At 45.6% G+C, this 26576-nt stretch overlaps 2 protein-coding genes across 4 annotated transcripts; one reads left to right on the top strand and one right to left on the bottom strand.

The window, feature by feature from the left end:
- Nucleotides 1-1832: 1832 nt before the first annotated feature.
- On the bottom strand, nt 1833-4149 carry ANKRD34A (ankyrin repeat domain 34A). Its single transcript, XM_065905303.1, has 2 exons — nt 3998-4149; nt 1833-3445 (listed from the first exon to the last, which is right to left on the bottom strand). The coding sequence occupies exon 2, from the start codon at nt 3327-3329 to the stop codon at nt 1839-1841; it is 1491 nt and encodes a 496-aa protein (XP_065761375.1). The 5' UTR covers nt 3330-3445; nt 3998-4149; the 3' UTR covers nt 1833-1838.
- On the top strand, nt 3005-25289 carry POLR3GL (RNA polymerase III subunit GL). Of its 3 annotated transcripts, XM_065905307.1 has the most exons (11): nt 3005-3143; nt 3977-3999; nt 4440-6187; nt 6295-6453; nt 14833-15000; nt 15340-15469; nt 16309-16377; nt 16707-16763; nt 16987-17060; nt 17190-17303; nt 23808-25289. In XM_065905307.1, the coding sequence occupies exons 5-11, from the start codon at nt 14875-14877 to the stop codon at nt 23973-23975; spliced, it is 738 nt and encodes a 245-aa protein (XP_065761379.1). In that variant the 5' UTR covers nt 3005-3143; nt 3977-3999; nt 4440-6187; nt 6295-6453; nt 14833-14874; the 3' UTR covers nt 23976-25289. The 3 variants fall into 3 exon arrangements, with proteins under 3 accessions (XP_065761379.1, XP_065761383.1, XP_065761390.1); XM_065905311.1 differs by lacking the exons at nt 3977-3999; nt 4440-6187; nt 6295-6453 and having other exon boundaries at nt 3021-3143; XM_065905318.1 differs by lacking the exons at nt 3005-3143; nt 3977-3999; nt 4440-6187; nt 6295-6453; nt 23808-25289 and adding an exon at nt 17618-18123.
- The last annotated feature ends 1287 nt before the right edge of the window (nt 25290-26576 follow it).

The following is a 26576-nucleotide window of genomic DNA, read 5'->3' as shown; positions in this document are numbered from 1 at the left end:
CTGACATTTAATGAGCACATAATTACTGTACGTCAGACACTATACAGTGTACTTTAGTGAATTGTCTTATCTAATAATTGCAATCACTAACTACATTTTATTATCTTATGGATAAGGAAACTGACAGGCTAGATACATGGTCCAAAATTAAATCGCCAGGAAGTAGCAAAGGAGGGTTTAGACAATAGGTCTTCTGACTTCCAATATTTTAATCTTTTTGTTATAACGCATCGTTGGGTAATTTTCTGATTTCACCAATTCTAAGTTGAAGGAAGAAACAGTAGAATTGCTCCCTTACCTATTGTTATAGCAAGGAAGAGTTAGAGTATAGGAAGAAAACCAGCAAGCTGAAAGGTCCAGGGGGCAAATTAAAACAGGTACCTTTGTTCATAGAACGTTTCAGGCTGGGTTCCTCCAATTACTGTTACTGTTACACACACACTACACACATGCACACACATACACACACCCTTTGTCAGTTGAATATCATACCATTTTTACCTAGGTGGAAGTTATACTATTTCTCTCTCTCCCTCCCTCCCTCTCCACCCAACAGGGCCTTGGAAATCAAGCATAGGTAAACAGAAGAAGTAGGAAAAAAAAAAAAAGGATGAAATGCAGTTGGGGAGATGAAAGTTAGCCCTCCACCAAGGAAAAACTGAGTGGTCAAGAAGCAGGAAGCTTGAAAGAGGGACAGTTAATCTACTGTAATATAGCTGCTGATGGTGGAGGGGGCAGATTCTTTGTAGGAATCTTAAAGAATTTAAGGATGGGCATGGGGAGACTGAGGGAAATGAAAACCTATCAGATGCCTTAAAATCTTCAAGACATGGGACACTTGCCTCTTCTTCTACAACCACAGTTGTTTTCCTGGAAAGAAGGTGGATGGAGCCTTGAAGAAACCCTCGATCTTTATAGCTATAGTTAGTATCACCCTCCCTCCCTGGTCCTCATCCCCCCACACCCTCCACCCCCAGCAGAAGTGACAAAACAGAGACTTCTGAACACATTTATTTGATATATCAAGTGGAGAGAGGAATGATTTAAGGTTACTCCCCATGTCAACCTGTGGGGGGTGTTCATAAGCTCAGATGGGCAGAAGAGCAGCTTAGAGCCCATGACCCACCTCCTGGGAAAATGAAACAACCTGGTGTATTGGTTAGGGGTATGGGGTGGGAAGAAAAAGCTGGAAGCTGAGAAGTAAAGCTGAGAGCAGGAAGGGCAGCAGCAGAACTGAGGCTGGGGATTGCTGCAGGATATTCCCAAGGGGAGTAAAGAAGCTATCCTGAAGAGTGTTTAGGGCTAGAAGCAGGGTGTGAACAAGGAGCCAGGCCTGGATTGAAAAGCAAGACCTGCAGAATGGGGTGGGATATTCACGAAGACGGTAGCATGTCCAAAATCATGAGCAGGCTGTGTTGCAGGGCATACATGGAAAGCAAGGGATACTATTGCAGGAGGGCAAAGAGATTGGAGATTACCCATAAGTAGGGGCTCCCTAATGCTTCTGAACAAATGCAAGTTGAGTTTGGGACCCTTTGGGGGCCCTAGCACAAGTGGCCCTGGGTGCGCTGTGCCCATGGGCACGAGAAGTTCCCATATGCACTGTGAAGTGAGGAGGGCATGAATGCATGAGTCTATATGCCCAGTAAATAGAGTACTTACCCTTCCCTGCAAATACGAGTACTGTGCTTGTGGACACATGTTTACCCATGTATGTGTGCCTCGTGCCCATGAGCACATGCAAGAGAACTCTCTGTCCATAGTGTGTGCGTGTGAACTGGTTTTCCCACCCGTCCCAAGGTCCTGATCCCCACCCGCCTTGGCTCCTCTCACTCCTCTCAGCGACCAGGCTCCCCTGGCCCGCCTAGACTCTGGAAGCCCCCTAGCAGGCGGATCTGCTCAGTCTGCATGGAGTGGCGTCTCACCAACTTGCGCTTGGTCCTGGGAGAGCCTGGCGCCCCCGCCTGGGGAGGGGCGGGCAGCGAAGGCGCCCGACCTCCCGGTTGGGGGCGAATGTCGGGGATGGGAGGATGGGGGCTGACATTGAGCGGGGGCAGGAAACCTGGCCGCGTTTGCGCGATGTGGTCCAGGAGCAACGTCCCCGAGCCCCTCCGCTCCAGCAACCCGGGACTCCGCCTCCGCCCGCTCAGCGGAGATACAGCCCCAGGAAGACTTTCCTGGGACTGGCGCGGGGAGGAAACCGAGCCGGCTGGAGGGAGGGTCAGCGGGGAGGCGCTGTATCTGCGGCGCTCCAGGGACGGGCGGCTGCACTCGGGCGAGTCGGGGCAAAGATTTCCGGGAGTATCGAGCTCCACCGACTCCATGCGGCTCAGTTTCTGCCTCAGCCCTGAAGAGGGGCAAGGCTCCTGAGCTTCTGGCGCTGTGTTTCTGCGAGAGAGAGGACCCCCACCCGTCACTTTCTCCGCCCACGGGGGCGGGTCCTCTGGGCCTTCGGTGCTGTGACGTCGGGAAAGACGCGGTCGACCTGTCAGGGTCAGGCCGTTGAATTCGGCGGTCAGGCGCTCGACCCCCGGCCTCCCTTCTGCAGGCGGGAGCGGTTGAGGAGGGGCCACTAGGCCCCAGGGCTCGGAGTTGAGCCTTTTGAGGGGTTTTGGAGGATGGCGGGGTGGTTTGGGGAGTGGCTCGGAAGGGGAGGGGTCATCGGGGGGCTTAGGAAGAGGGAATTCAAATACGTCCCTCTTTTCCTCTTCTTCCTGGGCGCGAGGGGATAACAATCCTCGTCCTCCCACTCCTGCAGTCTGCAGTTGGATTTCCGAAGGCGATGTGCAGACCCCCGGGCTAGAAGGAGTGGGAGCGGGGTCCTCCACCCCCGGGGACGGTGGGGAATTGAGATACTGGCGTGTCTTCTTGGTGCCGGAGGGCGAGGTGTCAGTGGTAATGATGATGACCTCCGTGCCCTTGGCCTTGCAGGCGTCCAGCAGCGTGGCAAGGGTCTCGCGATCCCCGCGGTCCAGGGCGTGGACAAGTGCCGAGGCGCCGGCGTGATCTCGGACTGAGGGGTCCGCGCCATGGGCAAGGAGCAGGGAGGCCACCGCGGCGCCCCCGCCGCCCGCGCAAGCGTGCATGAGCGCCGTGCGCCCTAGGCGATCTGCGATGTTGGGGTCCGCGCCTTGCTCCAGAAGGTAGCGTACCATGCGTGCCTTGTTCTGGGGGTCGTCGTACCGGGCTCGACAGGCCGCCATTAGCGCAGTCTCCCCTTGAGCATCACCCTCATTCACGTAGGCGCCCCCCTCCAGAAGCAAACGGGCCAAGCGTAGCTTACCCTGACCCACGGCCCGAAGAAGAGCGTGGCCCTCGGTGTGCAGCATAGCTGCCGCTGGGGAGAAAGCACCGTTGGAGCCGGGATTGGGACCTGCCGAGGACGCCTAGGGGGGTGAGGGTGGTGGCTGGCAGAGGCCTGCGGGCTCAGTGGCGAAGCCAATCCCTGCAAAAAAGAGAAAGATCTTATTTACTGATTCAGGCAGGGAAACTGAGGCACAGGTGGAAGGACCCGCGTGGGATGGGGGAGATCTCCACGGCATGGCACATAGTCCTTCTTCTAACTCATGCCTCTGAGCCGCCCCCATCCCCCCAGCGCATGCCTGAGGAGATGAGAAGGGTGCACCCGCACTGAAGGACGAGCGCGCGTGCAAACGCGTACGTGCACGCGCAGGGATATCCGCACCCCCACCCTCACCCCACGGCTTATCAGACCTTTCCAGCATCCCCCTTTTCTTATCCGCACTTGGAATCCCCCTTTCTAGGATGTTGAACGCCACCCACCCACACACATGCACCCATACATTCACACACACAGTCCCATTCCTAACCTCTTTTAGGTTGCCACAGCCCCACAGACTGAATGGGGGGAGGGAGGCAGCTTGCGTTTGGGACCTAAAACGGGTGGGGGGGAGAATTGGGGGGTTCTTTTGCCCCTGCTATATACCCCATCACTCCTTGTTCTTTCCCCTCCCAGGTTGTGCACCCAAATAGATACCTGTAAGTCCGCAGAATCTCCTCCAGGCCAGGGCTGAGGCCAGGGCCACGGGGCAGCTGGGGTGGCGGAGCCGGGTTCCTGGGGGCCCACATGGCGTGGGGGTGGGCACTCGGATTCCCTTGGTGTCAGTATCTGCGCCCGGGCACAGAATCCTGGTCCCTCCTCCCGGTGCGCCCCGGGCACAGCGCCGGCTCCGGAGGAGAGAAGCTGGGGGGGGGGGGGGGGGGGGGCGGAGCTATGCCTCGCTATTTATAGCCTAGTCTCTGCGGGTGGGGGCGTCGGGCACCAAACCATTACCCCACCCATGCACACATAAACCCTCAAAAGCTAGAGGCTCCAATCCTGACTTCCCTTTCTTAGCCCCTCAGTCACAACAAACCTAAATGTTCCTTAAGAGACTCCTCCGCGACCCAGACTGGGACCATCCCAATTCTTCGTCTAGCTTCAACAGATCCCCATTCTCCGCTCTTCGTGCGTTGATGCGCGCCTGTGCACCAGGTCTGGCCTGCCACACGCGGTACATGGTACACTATACAGAAAGGTGGAGAGAGAGGCGATGGGATCCACAGCTGGAGTCCTTACTGTACAGAGGGAGGCAAGAGATCTGGCTGCCTTCTCCTAGTTTAAATGTCAGAGGGAGCTGGAGTCAGACACAGCGATACATTTTCATTCCACCTCCCAGCAACCGGAACATGCATCACAAATAAACTTGGACCTCAGCTCCCTTATACAGACTTCTTAGATAAGTATGCAGAGGTTGGGTCATTTTTAGATACTGCAAGGGGTTATTCCCAGATACCTACTCCCCATATTTTTGGAGGGATGGGAGGAAGAGAGAGAGAAAATGGGCAGAGAAGAGTGAATCTTGTAACACATTCTCTCTCATTGCATCTATTTGTTCTCGGCCTTGCTTAGACTCATTTTCCCATCTTGTTTGAAGGTCTCTGAATCGTTCCTTAAAGTCTTCTTTCTCCCTATCTGTAGCAGTCGGTTTCTCTCAGTGTCTATCTCTGCCTCTCCTCACCACCTGCCCTGTCTCCATGGTTACCATAGCTTCCATCTGCATATTTTAGGAATGAGTTTGTGTCCAGCTGGAAGGCATCAGGGGAAGTGGGGGGGGGGGTGGTGAGGAAAAAATCCTAAGGATTTGGAAAACTCACCTGAGATAATTCAGAGGCTGGAGGCCACCAGACACAAGATATAATGTTCCTAAAGAAGGGGGAGAGAGAAATATTTGCAGGGAAGCTACCCATTTTTACTAGGTACCATGTTTTGATTCCTGGGTCTGGAAGATCCCCTGGAGAAGGAAATGGCAACCCACCCCTGTATTCTTGCCTAGAGAATCCCATGAACAGAAGAGCCTGGCAGGGTGCAGTCCACAGGGTCACAAAGAGTTGGACACACCTGAAGCAACTTAGCATGCACACACCATTTACTGAAAACCAACTATGTGCCAATTATGTAAGTACTTTACACACATTATCTCCAATCCTCACAACAATGCTATAAGGTAGGAATTATTTTCTTGTTATAAAGAAACTGTAACTTTAGTAAAGTTAAGCAGTTCTCCAAAGCCTCACAGTTGTTTTTGTCCTATTCCCAAGGCTGGGTGCTTGCCACTCCACCAACAGCCTTCCCAGTCCAGAGACTTCACTCCCAGGGCCATTTTCTGACCTCAGGGTTATTCTTGACTAACTTCTAGATTCTATCTCTACTCTGATCTCTTTCCCATTGTTTCTGTTTTTTGTGAAAGTGGGACCTCTCCTCCCAACCCCACCCTCTTTAACCAAAGGCTAGGAGGAGCTGGAAGGAGGTCGAAAATAGAGTAAACACTGGACTCCTGCCCTATCTCCCCAACTCTGGTTATCTGATTTCCTAATCCTTCCTTTCCCAAAGCCTCTTTCCATCTTCTCACAGACATGGCAGCAACCTACAGGAAAACATTTTTCTAGAAAAGAAATACTCAGGGGTGGTGCTGGAGGGAAGCAGCGCAGAACTGAAGGGAAGACTGGAGGAATGAAGGAGAGGCCAAGTGTGAAGCCACAAAAAGAATGATCCTTAAGGGAGCAGGTTTCACAGAGTTTTATTTCTCTGTGGAAGCTCTTTCTATAGAGTCCCTCGGTGAAATCTAAGGATCAGCTTCCCTCTGTGAATCGTCGCCAGGCCAAGCGGTCCTCCATCTGAGATGAGGTCTGAAATGACTGACCCCCTGGTTGGTTCTGCAACCCCATCTTTCTACTCACTCGGCTTGTCTAGCCTGAGTTCCGGCTAACTCCCTCCCTCCCTCCCTTCCTCAGCTTCAAGTGGGCGGGCCTCCTCGGCTTCCCCTAGATTGGCTGGGAGAACTCACCAATGGGGAGCTCTGGGAGGCGGACCTAGAACGCCACCAGCTAGAGGAAGACAAGCAAATTTCAAGTTGGCCGCGGCGTGTTTTCCGCCTGGGGGAGGGGGAGCAGGTAAGGCCCCGACTTGGTGGCTCTGACCTGGTGCCATCCCGCACCTCCCGATCTAGTTCACCAGGGACCAGCTGCTAGCTAGAGAGACAACGCTTTCCGGCAGCCTGTTGGATCTGCCCCCTTCTACTTCCCCACCCTCTCCCTGTGGGCTCGCTTTGCTGTGTTGATTATACAGTGGAGAACCGTAGTTTTCCTTCGCGCAAAGGGAAGATATATTAAAGGAGAAAGTGGAAGACTCTGTCTGGTACCTCTGAGTCTTTACTATGAACCAGCTTCTCCTAAATCTATTAGTATTAAGAGCTTGACAGACTCCCGTTGTCTATCAAAACTCTGATGAAATATTACCTCCTACCTGTAGCTTTCCTGGACCAATTTTTTTTTCAGGATTAATTGTTCCCCAGTCTGACAATGGCATTTTATGCGTACTTTTACTGGAGCCCTTACTGCCTGCTCCCTCTTTAATGTTTCTATTCTACCTAGAATATAAAGTTTTGTAGGGCAAGTTCTAGGATTTAATACAATGCAATGTATTAGGTATTAAATGCACAGTGCCCAGTAAAAGTTAATTGGACGGAATTGATTGGAAAGGAAGAATTTAAACTTCTAATGTAATTAGGGAGCAATTAATAAAACACAAAGTACAATACAATACAGTATATCATTATGACCTCTTAAGTTGGTGATTCATAGTGTAATTGCTCCCAAAGTCCAGAGAAGGGTGAAAGATGGTGGGATGGTGAAGGGAGCCTTTAGGAATCACAAGGTCTCAAGTTTGGAACAGACCTTAGGAGTCATGTATTCATTCTTTCAGCACATATTTATTGAGCATCTACTATATGTCAGACATAATTCCTGAGAATGGCGATCATAGTGAATCCTTTACTTTAGATATGCATCCTTCCTCTGATAAACCATATTTAGTAAATTATTATTCAGCTTCTGTTTAAACTTTTTAGTAAGAGAATTTCCTATCTCACTTTGCTCTGCAATCAATATCCAACAAATACGACAAGAAATATATGGCTCAACAAAATGTATTCCACATTTCCACTGTAAAAGAGACAGAACTGTCCTAATGGTAACATTCTTAAAGATATAGAAAATCATCTCTATGTTTTCTGTTTATAGAAGTAATATACATTTATCATAGAAAACCATAAAATGTCTATTATATCATGACATATATATATCATGACAAATAATATAGTTATTATTTTAATATATATCCCTTCAATTTATTTCCTGCATGTATACCTATGTATATATTTGTGTTTTTTGTATATATTACACACATAGGGATATACAACAAATACAACCTTTTATCATGCTTTCTCCACTTTACATCATATTGTGAACATTTTTCTGCCTTTAAATATTATTTGAAATTTTTATGATGTCTACATAATAGTCTAAGATGGATATTTGATTTCTTTTAACCCTTCGTATTTTAAAAAATAAAGCCCACTTATTGAAGTTGGTCATTAGGTCTTTTTTTTGTTTAAGATTTATTTATTTATTGGCAGTGGTGGGTCTTCGTTGCTTCAAGTAGACTTTCTCTAGTTGTGTCTAGTTATGGCAAATGGGGGTTACTCTTTGTTGCGGTGTGCGGGCTTCTCATTGCGGTGGCTTGTCCTGTTGAGCACAGGCAAGCGCATGGGCTTCAGAAGTTGCAATGCGTAGGCTCAGTAGTTGCAGCAGATGGGCTTAGTTGCTCCATGGCGTGTGGGATCTCCCAGGACCAGAGACTGAACCAGTGTCCTTTGTGTTGCAAGGCAGATTCTTAACCACTGGACCACTAAGGAAGCCCCTGCTGCTGCTGCTAAGTCGCTTCAGTCGTGTCCGAACGTGTGTGACCCCATAGACGGCAGCCCAGCAGGCTCCTCTGTCCACGGGATTCTCCAGGCAAGAACACTGGAGTGGGTTGCCATTTCCTTCTCCAGTGCATGCATGCATGCTAAGTCGCTTCAGTCGTGTCAGACTCTTAGCGACCCCATGGACAGTAGCCCAGCAGGCTCCTCTGTCCATGGGATTCTCCAGGCAAGAATGCTGGAGTGGGTTGCTATTTCCTTCTCCAGTGAGGAAGCCCCAACCATTCATTTTTTGTTGGACTATTTAGGTTATTTCAGAATTTGTGCTCCCATGGATAGCTCTTTGATAAACATGATTTTATATCTCTGACTATGTATCTGATGATTTCTTTGGATAAGTTTTAAAAGTGGGATTACTGGATTAAGGATATTAACTTTTAAAAGGCTGTAGATTCAAAGAGTCAAATAGTTCACCCAAAATATTGTATTTATAATTCTTCCAGTGAGGTATGAGAGTGTCCACTTCAAAAAAAACTCATGGAAGCCTGATTAATTTTTAAATCTTTGCCAATTCTATAGATAAAAAATGGTTTGACCATTCTTGTTAATTGCCTATTCATGTTCTTTGCATATTTATCCTATTGGGATGATTTTTCTTTATTTCCATGAGTTCTAATATAATGAGAGTGTTAACTCTTTGTCTTATTTATTACAAATATAGCGAATTCTAAACGTTAGAGTGCTCCAAGCCCCTGGATCTCTTCTTTTCTCTCTTCACATCCACTCCTTTAGGAATCTCTTCCCAGTCTCATGACTTGAAACATTTGTATATTGAGACCTCCATTAGAATGTAAGCTCCTTTTAAACTCCATGGGTGCAGCAGTTTTTTGTCCATTTTACTCACTGCTACATCCCTAGTATTTGAAACAGTGCCTGACATTGAATAAGAATTCAGTAAATATTCGTTGAATGAATTAAGATGGTTTTTTATTATTATCTCCATTTTACAGATAAGGAAACATCAACCCTCCCTACTATTCACTCTTGCACTCCCCTTCCCCCACAAACAACAGGATCTCACATATATTATACTCATTCCCAACTGTGCCGAACTGTGTAACGTAGTAGAAGTTATTAAGAAGCAGTTTGCAAAAAAAAAAATACAGAAAAGCAATAACATCAAATTTAAGAAAGGCTTTTTAGTAAATTCTACCATATTAAAACAGTTATGGCACAGTTGGGAATGAGTATAACATATGTGGGATGTTGTTTGTGGGGGAAGGAGAATGCGTGATATTTATGGAGGGGCAATTTGGGACCAGATTATAGGAAACCTTTAACATCTTCAAGAATCACAATCACTTCATCACAATCTTAAATAGAAGAGCCTTGTAGATTCCTGAGCTGAGTAGGGTACAGATGGATGGCTTACAGTTTCCTAACCACCAGTTTAGTGCCTTAATTAAATAAAAATTTGTCTTCTTTTTACCCCACATTTCTTGAGGGCCACTTGGTCAGTATGTGGAAATGGAGTTAGATTTGTCTAACCTCAAAGCTCATGACCTTTTCTTAACTCCTCACTGCTTTGCAATCAAAACAGCTCCTGTCTCCACTGATAGAACTGTGTCTATGAGGTAGAGGGACACCTAAGCTGGCTAGTTAAGAGTGTTTTCCCTTGAAAGGGCCTGAAAACACAATGGCAAATTCTTACTCCCTCTCTCACATCCATAAGACAGGATCTCTCACCTAACGTGTTCTTTAAATCAGATCACAGTTTAATCTGTTAATTAACAGCTGTGTTTTGTTTGTTTATTACTTCTTATTGGACTTTACAATGTGTTCGTTTCTGCTATACAGCACAGTCAATCAGCTGTATGTACACATATATCCTCTCTTTTTTAGATTTCCCTCCCATTTAGATCACCATAGAGCCCTGAGTAAAGTTCCCTGTGCGGTAGGGTAGGTTCTCATTAGTTACCTATTGTATACATAGTATCAATAGTGTATATATGTTGATCCCAGCCTCCCAATTCATCCCACCCACCCTCTTACCTCTTGGTATCCATGTTTGTTTTCTATGTCTGTCTCTATTTTTGCTTTGCAAATAAGATCATCTACACCATTTTTCTAGATTCCACATATATGTGTTAATATATTGATTAACACATATTAAGATATTGATTTTTCTCTTTCTGACTTACTTCACTCTGTATGGCAGTTTCTAGGTCCATCCAAGTCTCTGCAAATGGCAGAATTTCATTCCTTTTTATGACTGAGTAATATTCCATTGTATTATATTATATGGATCACACCATCTTTATCCGTTTATCTGTCGATGTACATTTAGATTGCTTCCATATCATGGCTATTGCAAAAAGTGCTGCAGTGAACATTGGGGTGCAAGTATCTTTTTGAACTATGGTTTTCTCCAAGTATGTGCCTAGGAGTGGGATTTCTGGGTCATATGGTAGTTTTAATTTTAGTTTTTAAAGGAATCTTCATGATGTTCCCCATCATGTCTGAACCAGTTTACATTCCCCCCAAATTTTGTAAGAGGGTTCCCTTTTCTCCGCACCCTCTCCAGCATTTATTGTTTGTAGACTTTTTGATGATGGCCATTCTGACTAATGTGAGATGATACCTCATTAACAGCTGTCTTTTCCTCACATTTTTCATGTCAGTTGGACTTGAAGCTTTCCAGATTTCTTAAGCAAACATTCCCCTACCCTCTCCTTCCTGCTACATATGTTAATCTCATCTACTATTCAGGTACTATATTTTTAATTTTCTAATGAATGTTTTCCTCTTATTATAAAAGCAATACCTTTTTGGTACAGAGGAAAAACAACGCTTAAAATACACATTACCAAAAAATCTCCAAAACCCATCACCTTGAATTAACCAATGTTAATTCTTGCTGTATACCCTTTAAGAACAACTTTTCTGTAAAACAATTATCCTTCAATAAAAAATAAATTAATTTTAAAAAAAAGAACAACTTTTTTACTTATATGTATGGGTGTGTGTAAGTTTGACAAAATAGATTACCTTGAATATATTTTTAAATCTTTCTTTTCCCTGACTAATCTTTTATGGAGTGCATTTTGTTGAGTCATGTATTTCTTGTTTTATTTATTGGATTTTGATTAAAGAACAAATATCCAAAAATGGAATGGCTTGTTTAAAAAGATTTGCTAAAAAAGTTTAAATTGAAGCTGGATAACAGTTTACTAGATATGGTTTATCAAAGGAAAGCTGAATGTCTAAAGTAAAGGATTCACCATGATCTCCATTGTCTAGCATGTCTGGCTTATAGTGGCGATGGTTGTGGTTTAGTTGCTAAGTCGTGTCTGACTCTTGTGACCCCATGAACTGTAGCCTGCCAGGCTCCTCTGTCCATGGGATTCTCCAGGCAAGAATACCGGAGTGGGTTACCATTTCCTTCTCCAGGGGATCTTCCTGACCTGGGAATCAAACCTGGGTCTCCTGCATTGTAGGCAAATTCTTTACCAACTGAACTACAAGTTATAGTAGATTACAGTAGATGCTCAATAAATATTTGTTGAAAGAAAGAAAGGAAACATGATTTCTAAGGTCTGATCCAAACTTGGGACCTTGTGATTCCCAAAGCCTCCCCTCACCATCCCAGTCCTCTTAGCTTTCTCTCTTCTCTGGACTGTGGGAACAATTATATTATGAACCACTAATTTGAAAGGTCATGATTATGTATTATATTGTCTTTTATTGTTCCATAACTAACCTGTTATTAATATGTACGCTTATATGATGTGATGAAAATGTCACTTTATCTTGTTGATCATCCTCCTCCAAATCTACAACCCCAGTCTAATCCAGAGAAAAACCTCAGAAAAATTCCAATAGAGGAACATCCTATAATATATTTGACCAGTAATCTTTAGTAAAACTGTCAGGGTAATGAAAAACAAGGAAGGTCAGAGAACTGTGAATTTTGAATTGATACTCATGTTTCTTTCTTTATTAATAGATTTTATTTCTTAGAACACTTTGAGATTTACAGAAAAACTGAGCAGATAGTACAAAAAGTTTCCATACACCCTGGCACCAGTTTCCCCTATTATTAACATCATATATTAATATGGTATATTTGTTATAATTAATGAATAAATATTGATACATTGTAATTATGTAAAGTCTGTACTTGATTTTCCTTAGTTTTACCTAATGCTCTTTTTCTGTTCCAGAATCCTGTCCAGGATACCACATTACATTTAGTTATCATGGCCTTGTCATGTCTATATGCCTCTTATGTACCTTTGACAGAGCCCCATCAATGTGTATGCTGTTTTTTGTTCCCACACATATATATGCACAAACTGTATATATAATACAGAAATGGAATTGAAAGGATACATATGCAAATATTTGTAATGATTATTAGTACATCATGGTTAGTAAATATTTTTCTTTGTACCTCATTTGTATCTTTTCAGGTTCTCTAGAATAAATATATACTACTATTGTAATTAGAAAACGAAAGGAATTTTTTTTTTAAGAATGCTACCACTATGACAGCTCTCTCTTTTACAATGGAAGTGTGAACTTTTCTTGTTTTTGATGACCCTGACAGTTTTGAAGAGTACTGGTCACATATATTATAGGATGCTTCTCCGTTGGAATTTGTCTGCGTTTTCTCTCCTCTTTACAGACTGGGGTATCAGTTTAGGGGAGGAAGATATCACATCTGCTAGTGGTAAAGGATCTGCCTGCCAATGCAGGAGACGCTAGGGACACAGATTCATCTCTGGGTCGGGAAGATCCCCTAGAGAAGGAATGGCAACCCACTCCTGTATTCTTGCCTGGAAAATTCCATAGCCAGAGGAGCCTGGTGAGCTACAGTCCAAGGGGCCACAAAGAGTTGGACATGACTGAGCACACAAGGGTACATACTAATGATATGATTTAAAGTTGTTCATGTTGACCTTGGTCACCTGACTGAAGTAATGCTTGTCCAATTTCTATACTGTAAAGTTACCCTCCCCCCCACCTTTCCAAAATTGTTTTGGACAAAATTCGCTATGCACAGGCCATACTTAAACAGTGAGGAATTACACTCTCCCCTTTTAGGGTGGAATTCCCTGGTGGTTCAGATGGTAAAGCATCTGCCTGCAATGCAGGAGACCTAGGTTTGATCGCTGGGTCAGGAAGATCCCCTGGAGAAGGGAATGGCTACCCACTCCAGTATTCTTGCCTGGAGAATTCCACGGACAGAGGAGCCTGGTGGGCTACAGTTCTCGGGGTTTTAAAGAGTCAGGCACAACTAAATGACTAACCCTTTCTTTCTTTGGAAATTCGGTATATGGGATTTTTTTCTTTTCTCTCCCATGTATTAATTTGTTCAAATGTTTATTTATATCAGTACAGTCTGTTGGATATTTATTTTATACTTTGATATTACATTCCAATACTACTTTATTTTATGGTTCCGCTTGTTCAGCCTTTGACTGTTGGGAGCTCTTTCATTTGCCTCTTATGTACCTTTGACAGAGCCCCATCAATGTGTATGCTGTTTTTTGAGCACTTTCTTACTTTCTGGCATTATAAGATACTTCAGTCTCATCTTGTGTATTGCCCCATTGGAGAAGCTGCATTTCTCCAAGAAGCCCTGGTTCCTTTTGCTGGACAGTGGTATGAGAAGCCAAGATCTGGGTGCTAGGTATCTTCCCTGCTACTGTGATATAATTTCTTTCAAGTTTCTTTTTCATTTGGTGACTTTCTTTATTCCCCATCCTATCTGACTGGTTTTTCAAAAATCATGGTAAGAGGCAGAGTTCAGTTACAGTAGCAGGAAGAACTTTCAATTCATCACAGTTGATTACATGGAAGGGGCTGCCTTGGGTGAAAGTGGACACCATCTCTCTAGGAAAATGCCACCGGAAGCTGAATGACTGACAGTTTACAGAAGATAGTACTGTACTGGGAGGATTATTGAGCTAGAAGACTCCATGTGTCCTTCCAGTTCTAAGATTCTGTGTTTCCAAGTGGCGTTTAAAAAGATCTGTTTGAGTGTAATATCTATTCTCACACGCACACCCCCCACCCCCAACCAATTGACAGTGACACTGATGACTCATTTCTGTTCCCTCACAGTGTCTGGCACACTACCTTTTTCATGGTAGATGCTTAATAAATGTTTTGCTGAAATGCATTGCATTAGATTGAATTGGGGCCTAGTTGGGTTTGGAAAGTGAGGGAGAGAAAGAATTCAAAGATCATATGTAGATATGCAGCTGATGATAAAATCCGGTTAACTTGGGAACATAGGGAAATTTTATCCAAGTGTCTAGTCACTTTCCTCCTTGTGTTTCAGTTACACCAGTTACGCCATGTTGCAATTATCTGTCCTATTGGGACCATGTCTCATCCTGATTTATATTTTCAGTAATACCTTGCCTGGCACCACGCTTTCTCAAAATTCATTGAGTTAAACTGACTTTTCAGGTCCCTGGGAGAAACAATTTGAGTGTGTTGTACCTCCCTGGTTTCCTGTCCATTCTGCTGTACTTTTTCTCTTTGTTTTTGTCTTTATCAGGTTTTTCCCATTGGATGTCTGAATCCCCAGGCCCCCTCCATCATGGCCAGCCGGGGTGGGGGCCGGGGTTGTGGCCGGGGCCAGTTGACCTTCAACGTGGAGGCTGTGGGCATTGGGAAGGGGGATGCTTTGCCCCCACCCACCCTGCAGCCTTCTCCACTCTTCCCTGTGAGTGTCTGCCCCCCTTTCCCAAGACTCCCTTATGCCCTTGACTGACTGTATGCAATCCTGGATTCCTCCTGGGTCATCAAAATCATCCTCATCTGGTCCCTCCCTGTCTCTGTACTTGCAACTTACATGGGATGTTTTCCAGACTAGGAAGTGTCTGCCCTTACTTTTTATACTCTCTGCTCCCCAGCTTTCAAAATGCTGTGTTGCTCCCAGCATTTGCCTTTGGTCCCCTGCTCAGTGGGAGCATTGGATAGAAGTGTGGGGAGAGGAGATGCCCTCCCACATTTATACTCCAGCATTTTTTCTCTGAACTGACCATTGCCTCTGCCTTCTTAGCCCTTGGAGTTCCGCCCAGTGCCTCTGCCCTCTGGAGAGGAAGGGGAATATGTCCTGGCCCTGAAGCAGGAGCTTCGAGGGGCCATGCGGCAGCTCCCCTACTTCATCCGGCCTGCTGTCCCCAAGAGAGGTCAGTTGGATGTTCTGAGTGCCTTTCATGAGTAGTGCCCTGTACTTAGCACCACTGGGGCCCCAGAGAGGTCAGAAGAGACACAGAAAGTTCACTGCCTAGCTGGGGAGATCATAGTAATTACCCCTGCATTTGAAATACATTATGGTATCCATGATTTGTTTTGAGTTTCACAATAGTCTTGGACAGTAAGAACTTAAGTATTAAGGTGCCCATTTTACAGATATAAATGGGGAGCTGTATTAACATTTTTTAACAATCTGGATATTGCAGGCACTAACCAGTCGGAAGGAATTGAGAAGGGTCTCTGAGAAGCCCTGCAAATTAAAATATTAGCCCTTTGGTTTGTGGCTCATGGAGAGGTCATGGAGCCAGGAGGGCCTGGAGAAGGGGGCATACTTGGGAGGCCTGGGATAGTGGGTATTTACCAGTTCTGTGGAAGTATAGTATTTCAGTGTATTGACAACTGGTACTTTCCTCCTAAAGCTCTAGAAGCTGAAGTTCAGACAGTTGAAAGACTTGCCCAAGTTAGTCCCATGAACAAGGAGTAGAGGGAAGACAGAAACCCTATTTTCTTGCTCTAGTATGCTTTCCACTGTAACACACTCCCAATCAATATAGCCATGCCTTGGGGTTAAGAGAGATAGCAAAAACATTGCAATTTGGGGTGGTGAAAAGACAGGTTAAAGGAGTGTTGAAGGTCCCCCCTGAAGCTGCCCTCCCTGGGCTCTGGGTTTGGGGTGAGAAAAACGACAATTTCTGAGTTTTGAGAGACCCTCAGGAGGAACCCGAGGGTTCTGATAGGATAAAACTTTGACCCTTGACCTCTGATCCCTCAGATGTGGAGCGTTACTCAGACAAATATCAGATGTCAGGGCCGATTGACAATGCCATCGATTGGAACCCTGGTAGGTGATGGGCCTTTTCATTGACTTCTTTTCTTTCAAATGCTTGAGCTGCCTCAAGCCACCACCTTATCCACCCTCCTCTGTCCCCAACCTCCACCCTATTCAGGAGGCTTAGATGTGCTCCAGTGTACTCACAGACTCTAAAAACCTGGTAAATGTCCCCTACTCCTCTGGAGGTATCCAGACCACAGTTCTGTTCCAAGCAACTTTGACCCAATCCTTTCCGTCCTCGCCCTTACCCTGATCATCATCTCTCCTTTAAAAGAGTCACCATTCATAGGAGACCCCAGGCAGGGTCTGGCTGATTTTTACATTCCCACTGTTTCTAGATTGGCGACGTCTGCCCCGGGAGCTAAAGATCCGTGTACGGAAGCTACAAAAGGAACGTGAGTGTATCTAGAAAAAGGAGGGAAAGTAGAGATCTCCTTCATCAACTGGAGGGCCAAGGCTGCGGGTTCTCCGATGCCTACCTACCCCATCTACCCAGTATGGCTGCTGGGTGCCCTAGTGGCCACGTGAGGGCAGCAAAGTGACATGGTCTACGCAAGAGGGTGCCAGAAAGCTAAGAAGTTTGCTCTCTCATGGTTCGCTTTGTGATCCTCTCACCAGGGACCACCATTATGCTCCCCAAGAGACCCCTTAAGACCACAGAAGATAAGGAGGAAACAATACAGAAACTAGAGGTAAGGAAGAAATGTGAATAGAGGCCATCTGGGCCCCAGATTCATTCCTCTGCTTTGGCCCATGGGTGCCTCAGTTCTTCCCGTCTGTGAGCTGAGTCTGGTTTCTCTTCCTGTTCATCCTCACATAAGACTTTGGAGAAGAAGGAGGAAGAAGTGACTTCAGAGGAAGATGAGGAGAAAGAAGAAGAAGAAGAGAAGGAAGAGGAAGAAGAAGAGGAGTATGATGAAGAAGAACATGAAGAGGTAAAGGGAACCACCTTTCATTCTCAGACCCCATCTTTTCCACTCATAAGCTCTAGGGATCTCAACTCTGTCCACCAGGGATGTTCTCTTCAGAAGGTTGGAAGGCCAAAGGAGATACTGCCCACAAAGGATAGTACCTTCCAATATATCTGTCCTTAGGCTCTTCTTAAGAGTGAAGCACAGCTTGAAGGGACCTCCCAAGGCTGGAGTGCTGTGATTATGAGGGGAGGAGACTGGTACCTAGGGAGAAAGGAGAACGCTGAAAGCATGCCTGACCTAACCTTTCTTCCTCCCTTCCTTTTTTTCTATTTCAGGAAACTGATTACATCATGTCATATTTTGACAATGGGGAGGACTTTGGGGGTGACAGTGATGACAATATGGATGAGGCTATATACTGAAGATGGACTCTAAACAATACCCTGGACCTTCATATCTTTCTTGATTTAGGACGCAGAGAGTAACTGTCCCCTATTATTTCATTTTGTGGACAAGCAAATCCTTTGCTTAGAATCCAGCTAACCTGTTTGGTCCCTGGAGACAGAAATGGAGAGTGACAGTAGATAGCTCTCTTTTCTGCCCTTACCCTCCCTCTCTCCTGTGGTGTGGTATCACTTCTGATATCTTGGGGAAAAGGGCAAAGGACCAGTGTCTCAGTTGTATGAAAGGAAAAAATGAGGGTCAAAACGAGGACTGGAGTTGTTAGAGCTGAGGTAGCTGTACACATACTCCTAACTATTTTTTATAGTTCTTTCTGGGTGTGAGCGATTAAGAGGAATAAGGGCAGTTTTACAGTTTCAATAAAATGATTTTATCTGTCTCTCTGTCCAGGGTGAGGCCTAGTTGGGAGAAGGCTGGAGGAATGAAGGGGATGACTAGTAAACCTTTCTTCTCTCCTTACCTGTTGAGAGTCCAGTGTAACACACTGGCCATTACAGCCTTCCTGTTCTTTGCCCCTTCCCTCCTACCCCCATGGTGGGACACTTTCTTCCAACCTAGCTCTGCCAAGGAACATTCAGGAACTCATTTGCAGGGCTCCACGGAGTGAGCTGTAGACAGCCCATGCCCTGAAGACCAGCTGGCTTCTGAGCTTCTGGTCCTCAGGCAATGGGGACGTGATTGTCTCTGTTCACATGTGTTCATGGAACACAGGCTCTCACGTTCCCACACTTGACCTTGATCTTGTCCTTGTTTACAAGGAATGATTACAGCTATTTTTGTGGAGTCAAGAAAACCAGGTGTGGGGAGGGAGGAGGTGCTGATTGTTCTTTAGCACACTCACGCACCCTCTTCCAGGCCCTAGGACCCTCACTTTGAAGGGTGTGTTGTGAAGAGGGAGCCTACTGAATATCTTAATTCTCCACTTGCAGAAGCTGCTGTGTGGCTGAGTTGCAGTTTCTCTTCTGTGGAATTAGCCTTTCTCTCACTCCCTTGGTGTGGAGGGGGATGGGGTAGGCAGTACTGCTTTACAGGAAATAAGGAGGGTGCGGAGGAAGGGAGTGACTTAGGGACACTCAGCTCTAGGAGGTGCTTTCTGCCCACACAGTCCTCCCGTTGGGTGAGATCACTTCCCTAGGCTCTGATTGGCTTCCGAGGAAGCCTTGGCCGTACTGATTGGTTCCAGCCACTTGACATGCAACAGTCACGGGCGAGCTGCGTGTCCAGAATAGGGACTGGATAAGGAGGCAGCCGCAGAGAGCTGTGGATGCTGTCATAGCGACCTTACTAAACATTTGAAAGCCATAGAGATGGGAGGCGGGAGAAACTTCAAGAAAGTTCTCAGCCATATTTAGGCAGGCAGATTGAATTCCCTGCGGCATTGAGTGATAAAGACTGGCAATCTACTGTTAGATATTTTTGACCCCACTGTAAAGAAGGAACAGAGGCTGTGAGTCCATTGAGGGAAGGCACCTTAAAAACCAGGTTTGGGTGTGGTAGTTAAGTGTTAGGTAGTCAGTGTGATAGGAAGAAGCAGCCAGGAGAACAGAGAAGGAAACTGAAATAGAGACAGAACATTCCAGAGTTATTGAGCAATTTGTGATGATTGATGTGTTTCCTTTTCTAGTTCTCTGAGGTATTGTGTGAGTGTGTTGGAGGGAGGGGCCAAGGGACCTATCTCAGGGGTTTTCCATAGATGAAGCTTATGATTGTGGCTAGGAAGAAATCAGCAAGAAACAAAAATAAAAGACCCTGAAAAAAATCTCCTTTTGCCTAACTCACCTGCACATACACACACACCAGACCTTATCTGGTTAACTAGATCTGTGTCTATGTAGGGGGCACAGCTGGCCTCCTTAATCCCACCTAATGCCAGCATGTGTACTTAAAAAAGAGTGGGAACAAAGAAGAATTCTAGATAAGAGACTGAACACACACCTCTGCCTGCCGCTTTACACTTACATCCTCTTCCCATGAAATAGGGGAAAGGATAAAGGTTAGAGTGGCCTCTGGGGAATCTGTTGTACTGCCTCAGGGACCAAGTGTCAAGAGAGACCAGTCCATTCTTGGACTGTTTCCTATCTGGCCTTCTGTCCTTCCTGGCAGGTGACCTTGCTGAACAAAGCCAGAGACAAGGGACCCAGCAGCTTCCCCAGATTCCGGAACAGTTCCAGGAATGAGCTAGACTGTTTCCATTGACCTTTCCCCTACTTTCCATAGGCTCTGTTGGGCAGGCTGAAGCTGAAGCCTAGGGCTCAGTACATGGCATGGGTACTGCTAGTACCCATGGGGTACTAGTACATGCTAGTACCAAGGGCTGAGGTCAAGACACTGCTTACAGACACTTAGAGAGGCCCCACACTGTTCTTGCTCAGCCCTGTATTACGTGTTTGCTAGTGCCGAACAGATTGTTAACATGCCCATGACCTAGGACGCTCTGGTCCCAGGCAGGGTAGATTCTTAGGCAAGAATCGTATCCTTCCCTACCATATGTGCCATAGCCTATTGTTCCCCTCCTGCCTTGGGCTGGAAGCTTGAGATTGGGGTCTGCAGGTTTGGGCTCAGGAACTCAAGTGATTTGAAGGAGTGCTAAGTGGGAGATGCAACATGCAGTTTAGAAGATAGGGAGTGGAAACTGAAGAAAATTAGAGGGTCAAATATTGGATGCCCAGAACACCCATGGTTGAGAAAAGGCCGCATATTTTCCTCAATTCATTTTTTAAAGATTTTTTAAAATATGGACCATTTTTTAAAAGTCTTTATTGAATTTGTTACAGTATAGCTTCTGTTTTATTTTTTGGCCACCAGGCATCTGAGCTCTTAGCTCCCCAATCAGGGATCAGATCCAGCCTCCACTCCCACCCCCACATTGGAAGGAGAAGTCTTAACCACTGGCCCGCCAGGGAAGTCCCCTCAATTCATTTTTATTGCTGTTGAGCTTTGAAAGGAAGGAAGGGTGACTTGTAGGCGTAGGCTAGTTTAAGAACTAAGCCAAGGGGGAAGCTGCCATTTCAACTGGGCAAAGCACTGATTTGTGGTCCTAGTTTCACCATTTCATAGCTTTGTGCCCTTGGGGAAGTCACATCCAGTCTACGAGTCTCAAATTCTTCATGTGTGAAGCAGAATTTAGATATCCACAAGGAATCTTTCAAGTCGTTGTTGATCCGCTGCAAGAATCCAAATAGTCCTGAGAACAAAAGTGAAGATGTGTCCAACTTTTGCTGAACTCATTCCATCCGCTGGGTTTCCCCACCTCATTTTCAGCTGGACATGCTAAAGATATCTCAGGCATCTAGCAGTCCTTTCCAAGAAACTGCTTCAGCCCAAGTAGCCGGAGGATCAGCAATTCCATTAACTAGCAAGGAAGAAGAGTTCAAGGTCACAACCACCAACCCAGGACTCAAGGAGGCTCCTAGGGAATTTCTGACTGAGGAAGGGGCCTATGGGGCAGATCTCCTCTATCCCTCTCACATAGCATGTCTGGCCAGAGGATAAAAAGGAGAAATGAGCTAAGCAGAAATAGCTCCCTTAGCTAATACAGCCAGAACAGTGGTGACCTCTTCTTCACTGACCTTTCCCCTACTGGGACTTGCTTTTTCCCCAAGATCATTTGGGACTAGAAAGCTGGAAATAAGTTCTAGTTTCCTAGAATCACCTCAAAAAGGGCTTTGCCTTATCCCCAACAGGACTTAATTTGCCATTTTGTATTCTGGAGGGAAAGGAGGTTCCCTCTGCAACTCTAATGGGAGTCAGTGGAAAGAGAGTGATCCAACCCTAACTGTAGGACCTGAGAGGCAAAGTGTGAGCAGCCTGGGCACCAAGACTTTTGGGAAAGGAATCCAGGGATTCGTCAACCCAGTCCTGACCAATGCAGGGGATGGTGTGCCCCAACGACCTCTGACTCTGGGACTGTTCTCCATTCTCAAACTTCTCCTCCTCCTGGGATTCTCAGCTGCGGACTGGGGGTTCCCAAAACTTGGACCCCTGCCTCTCCTTGAATCTTCTCCACCCTGTAATTCCATTTCCCTTAGTATAAAATGGACAAGGAGAAATATCCAATTGTGTCTCTAACATTCTCTGTTACACTCAGGGTGGCATTAATAGTGGACTTCCTTGGTGGCTCAGAAGTACAGAATCTGTCTGCCAACACAGGAGACATGGGTTCAATCCCTAGGTCTAGAAGATCCCCTGGAGAGGGAAATGGCAACCCACTCCAGTGTTCTTTCATGGGAAATCCCATGGACAGAGGAGCCTAGCGGACAACAGTCCATGGGTTCGCAAAGAGGTGGACACGGCTTAATGACTAAACCACCACCACAACAGCTTTAATAGTGCTAGAACAGGAGGGAGGTTAGACCTGTCTTTGCCACCAAAGGAGTGGAGGAAACAAACTTAAGCTGAGTTAGGGACACAGATCTGGTGTATTTCCTATCTTGAAAAGAATAGATGACATCCCATGTAGATGGGGAAAGGAGTCCCAGTGCTCATCCTCCTTATATTCTTCTGTGGCCAGAGAAACAGACATACTAGAGAAGAAATTTCTACTTCTAAGGAGGTCAAGGTAACTCTTTGCCTCATTTTTTCTTGGGCAGGGGCGGTAAGAGGATGTGAAACAAAGATGGGCTCAGTGAGAGAAAGGACAAATGCTGACTAGTCCTTTTCTCAGCCCTCCGCTTCCTGTCTGCAAGCCTCTTCCTTGGCCCCTGGACAGTGATTCCTGTCTGACCATACTTGGCTGGTCTTGGCCCTTCACCTCTCCCATACTTGGCCCCTATTTTGACACTAGCTTTTCACCCTGAGCCACCACTCTAACACCTGTCCAGAGCTATCAGGGTTGTCTACAAACTTCTCAGGAGCTGGGCTGGGCTAGGTCAGAAGGGGTGGCTAAGAGGCAGAAAGCAAGCTTGTCCCTCCAACTCATTGTCTTTCAGATTCCTTTCCTTTTCTGACTCTCTAGCCACATCTTTCTTTCCATGTCTCTTTTTGCCTCATGTCTTTAGCATCGTGCTACTGAAATTAGTTTACCAACGGGTGATATGGTGAATATATTTGGAGCCGCAGACTACACATGGCACATCTTCCAGAATGTCAATTTTACTTTTAAGATTTGGTAGGGGAAGATACACTATTCTTATACGAAAACTACACAAATATATTCTACCATGTAAATCAAAACTTGTAGTTTTTAAACATAAAACAGATACTTCAAAGACATTTCTGGCTTGTGACAAGTTACTTTGGATGGTTTTGGAACCCTGGGGGGGGGCGGGGAATTCAGTCTCCGTAATCTTAGGGGTCCTTCAGAGGAAATACTAGGGAAGCTCTGCTTAGACCAGATGTAACAACCTAAGACAAACCTTAACACCAGACAAGGGTATAAAGAAGTGAAGCAGGTGAGTGGAATGCAATAGGGGATGGCGAGAACTGATAAATGTGAGTCTGCTTAACTCTTAGCTCCAGCGGGTTGATGCTGCCAAGGAGTGTGGGCTCAGTGTTACCAAAGATGGTTACTTTCTAGGGGGAGCCAGACAGTGGGTTTTACTGCCATGTGATTGTTTAGTGTTTGTGCTGTACTAAGCCACTCAGTTGTGTCCCGTCTCTTTGCAACCCCATGAACTGTAGCCCGCCAGGCTCCTCTGTCCCTGGGGATTCTCCAGGCAAGAATACTGGAGTGGGTTGCCATGCCCTCCTCCCAGGTATTTAAAATGTTTACAACCAATTCAAATATTGATATTTGAGAAAAAACTGTAGAAATATCTAAATACCTGCAAGCTGATTCCACCCATGGGTCCATGGTTTGCTGCCTCTGACCTCTACCAACATTTCTTCTACTTTCCAAAGGTATGTGTGGCCCAAACTTGGCCTTCCAAGACCTCCAATTCTCTTCCCAAGAGCCGGGGGCAGTAAGGTTCATGAGGATGTAGGAGAGAATGAAGCTCTCCTACAGGACAGCTCGGGAAGTATAACTAAAGAGAAGCCTTTGGGTACCAGTAGCAGGCAACATTTTCTCCAGCAAAGCAAAGGAGCCGTTGGTCACCACCCAACCACCTTTCCCCTGATCTTCAGGGATATGGAGCTGAAAACATATCGGGATCTGAAACAGAAATCAAAGATTCCTCAGAGTTGGAAGATGAGTCAAGCACGAAAGATGAAACAGAGAAATGGGAGAACAGGAGGCGAAGGAAAGAAGGAAACTGTGAGCCTGGATGGGCGAAGGAGGAAGTTGAAATATAGACAGGTGGACTGGAGAGGGAGGGGTCTTTAGCTACAGAACCATACAAGGAAAACACAGTTCTCGCAGTCATGAATACCACCTCTCCTCCCAGCAACTGAAATCCTTCCTCTGTCCATCTATCCAAGAGGTTAAAAATATCTGAGCTGGGTTCCCAGCCAGACATTTCCAAGAACCTGTTTACTGACTGTTTGATTGACTTGGAGAGATGGTCAGCAGCTCCATCACTCATCAAGGAATAAGAATGGACCCTGAGTGACATCTCAGAACTCAAAGCCTGTGGGTTTCACAATTATATGCCCATGTTCTGCCTCTCCTCTTCCTTCTCCCATCACCTTATTACCTGAAGGTGACCAACCAATTGGTAGTCAGAAAAACTCCAGCCCTCAGAGCCTGTCCATTCTTTTCTCCATACATAACAGGCTCCCTAGGGGCACAGCAGGGTCACACCAAGGGAAGGGTCAAGACAAGACAGGAATAGCCTAAATTGGCTGAATTGGGCTTCATCAGTGGAGCTCACCTCCACTGGTTTTTGTGCTACTCAGTCATGCATTTACCTTAGGGAAGTAAATCAAATGAGATGCAGTGCCTTCAAATGAGGAGTCAGAGTTCTTCGTAGTGTCACATTGTATATCCATCACTCTCTGTTTCTCAGTTTATCACTTCAAGTGGGAATCTTTCCCCTGAAATTGTGTACTGAAAAGATTGTTGTTGTTTAGTTACTGAGTCGTGTCCAACTCTGGCAACCCCACAGTACTGAAAAGTTGAGAGCTCAATTAACTAATTTCCAGAAGGTGGAGTAATTCCAGAGGCCTGTGAAGCATGCAGGAGTGTGAAAGGACTATACCATGGGAGTGTGCAGAGGGCCTGTCCTGGCCCAGTGGTCGGGAGTCCCATTAACGGGCCACCTCTCTCCCACCACAAAATTAACTAAGGTGGAGTCAGCTTCTGTACCCTGACCTCTTCTCACACTCCTTTGTTCTCCCAACATGGGAAGGGAATTCAGAGGAGCAGAGAGTGGTGTTATTTATGACAGGTCAGAGGAAGACAGTTCTGGGGACATACCTGGGACTGAGCTAATCAAGGTGGTGGTGGTGAATATGCCTTTGTAATATTTTAGATAATAAGCACTTGTTTCCAGACTCTCCTGGTGGCACAGTGGATAGGAATCCACCTGCCAATGCAGGGGACATAGGTTCGATCTCTGGTACAGAAGGATCCCACATCTTCCTTAGGACAACTAAGCCCGTTTGCCGCAACCACTGAACCCAAACTCTAGAGCCCACAGGCTGAAACTATGGAAGCCCGTGCGCCTAGAGCTCATGCTCTGCAACAGGAAAAGCCACCACAATGAGCAGCCCGTGCACCAGAGCTAGAGAGTAGGCCCTGCTCTCGTTAATTAGAGAAAGCCCATGGGAAGAATGAAGATCCAACACAGCCAAAAGTAAATAAATATTTAAAATTTTAAAAAAGCACTTGTTTGCCATTGTTGAAACACTTCCTGCAGATTTTTTAAGTCATTATAGCAATCTTCTAAGGTAGGTAGTATTATTATTTTCCATTTTACAGATAAACTGTAGCACAGGTTAAACAAATTGCAAGGTCATACAGTTTCTTAAGTGGTGGAAGTAGGATTTGAATTTAGATAGCTTGACTCCAGGGTACATGTGCTTAATTACCACACTATACTATTTCTCCTTAATAGTATATGAAGGCTGATCTTGAACTTCTTCTAGACTATAGACTCACCTATTGGGCCAGGACCGCAGCCCTGGATTTGTAGCTATCTTTGAGAGGGAGTTTTTCAGCTTAGGAAATGGAAGTGGATATAGGGACAGAACAGAGACTGGGACAAAAGTTGCTTTGTGTTTTTTTTTTTTCCACTCCAGAACTACTGAGTTCAGGATGCTTGAGACAAGGGCTGGGCCACTGGAGGGTCCGCAAAACATTTTCCTTATCCATCTTACACATTCTGTCACCTAGAGATAGTCCATGGAAGGAATTCTAGGAAAAGGTCTATATAGTAGTGAAAAAACTGGTCAAAAGACACTTCTTCAGCCCAGTTCATAACCTTTAGCTCTTATGTGATTTTTTTTTTTTTATTGACCAGGTGCTTGGGCAGATCTTCTCCATACTTTTCTCTCCCAAATTATATCTTTGTTTTTTCCAGTCTGTTCAGAGTTATCAAGGTGGCCCAGGACCCTGATTGTAGAAGTATCAGTTATTTTCTTATTAATTTTACTTTCTCTAGCTATTTTCTCTTTTTAGATAGTTTTCTTTCTGTCTTCTTTTAGATCTTCCTATACCAGGTTAGACCTAATGAATAAATGGTACTAAGAAATGGATCTCCTTTAATGGGTGTATGTGTAGGTTATAGTTCCTTAAAATTTAATAGACATATGAGAAGAGTATGGGAAAGGAAGACACAAAATATCGACCCACTTAAATGGAGAAACAGCTGGGCTAGGACCCAAGGAAGACTACGTAAGTGGGCCCATATGTAGATGTCCTGAGGTGAGGTAGTTGTGTATCAAAGTCAAAAGGAAGTCCAGTAGAGACTTTTGTGCTTTAAGGGAGGGATCTATTTCCCCTGGGTGAACAGC

This window comes from Muntiacus reevesi, chromosome 1, assembly GCF_963930625.1.
Source record: "Muntiacus reevesi chromosome 1, mMunRee1.1, whole genome shotgun sequence".
NCBI lineage: Eukaryota > Metazoa > Chordata > Mammalia > Artiodactyla > Cervidae > Muntiacus > Muntiacus reevesi.
The sequence above is the reverse complement of the archived record's forward strand: the minus strand, read 5'-3'. Positions and strand labels throughout refer to the sequence as shown.

What these genes read in the sequence shown, in the direction of transcription:
- ANKRD34A (XM_065905303.1), bottom strand. Translation starts at nt 3,329, where the DNA reads ATGCTGCACACCGAGGGCCACGCTCTTCTTCGGGCCGTGGGTCAGGGT.
- POLR3GL (XM_065905307.1), top strand. Translation starts at nt 14,875, where the DNA reads ATGGCCAGCCGGGGTGGGGGCCGGGGTTGTGGCCGGGGCCAGTTGACC. An exon ending in AGCCTTCTCCACTCTTCCCT is followed by an intron (nt 15,001 to 15,339) that starts GTGAGTGTCTGC and finishes CTGCCTTCTTAG; the next exon opens with CCCTTGGAGTTCCGCCCAGT. An exon ending in AAACAATACAGAAACTAGAG is followed by an intron (nt 17,061 to 17,189) that starts GTAAGGAAGAAA and finishes TCCTCACATAAG; the next exon opens with ACTTTGGAGAAGAAGGAGGA.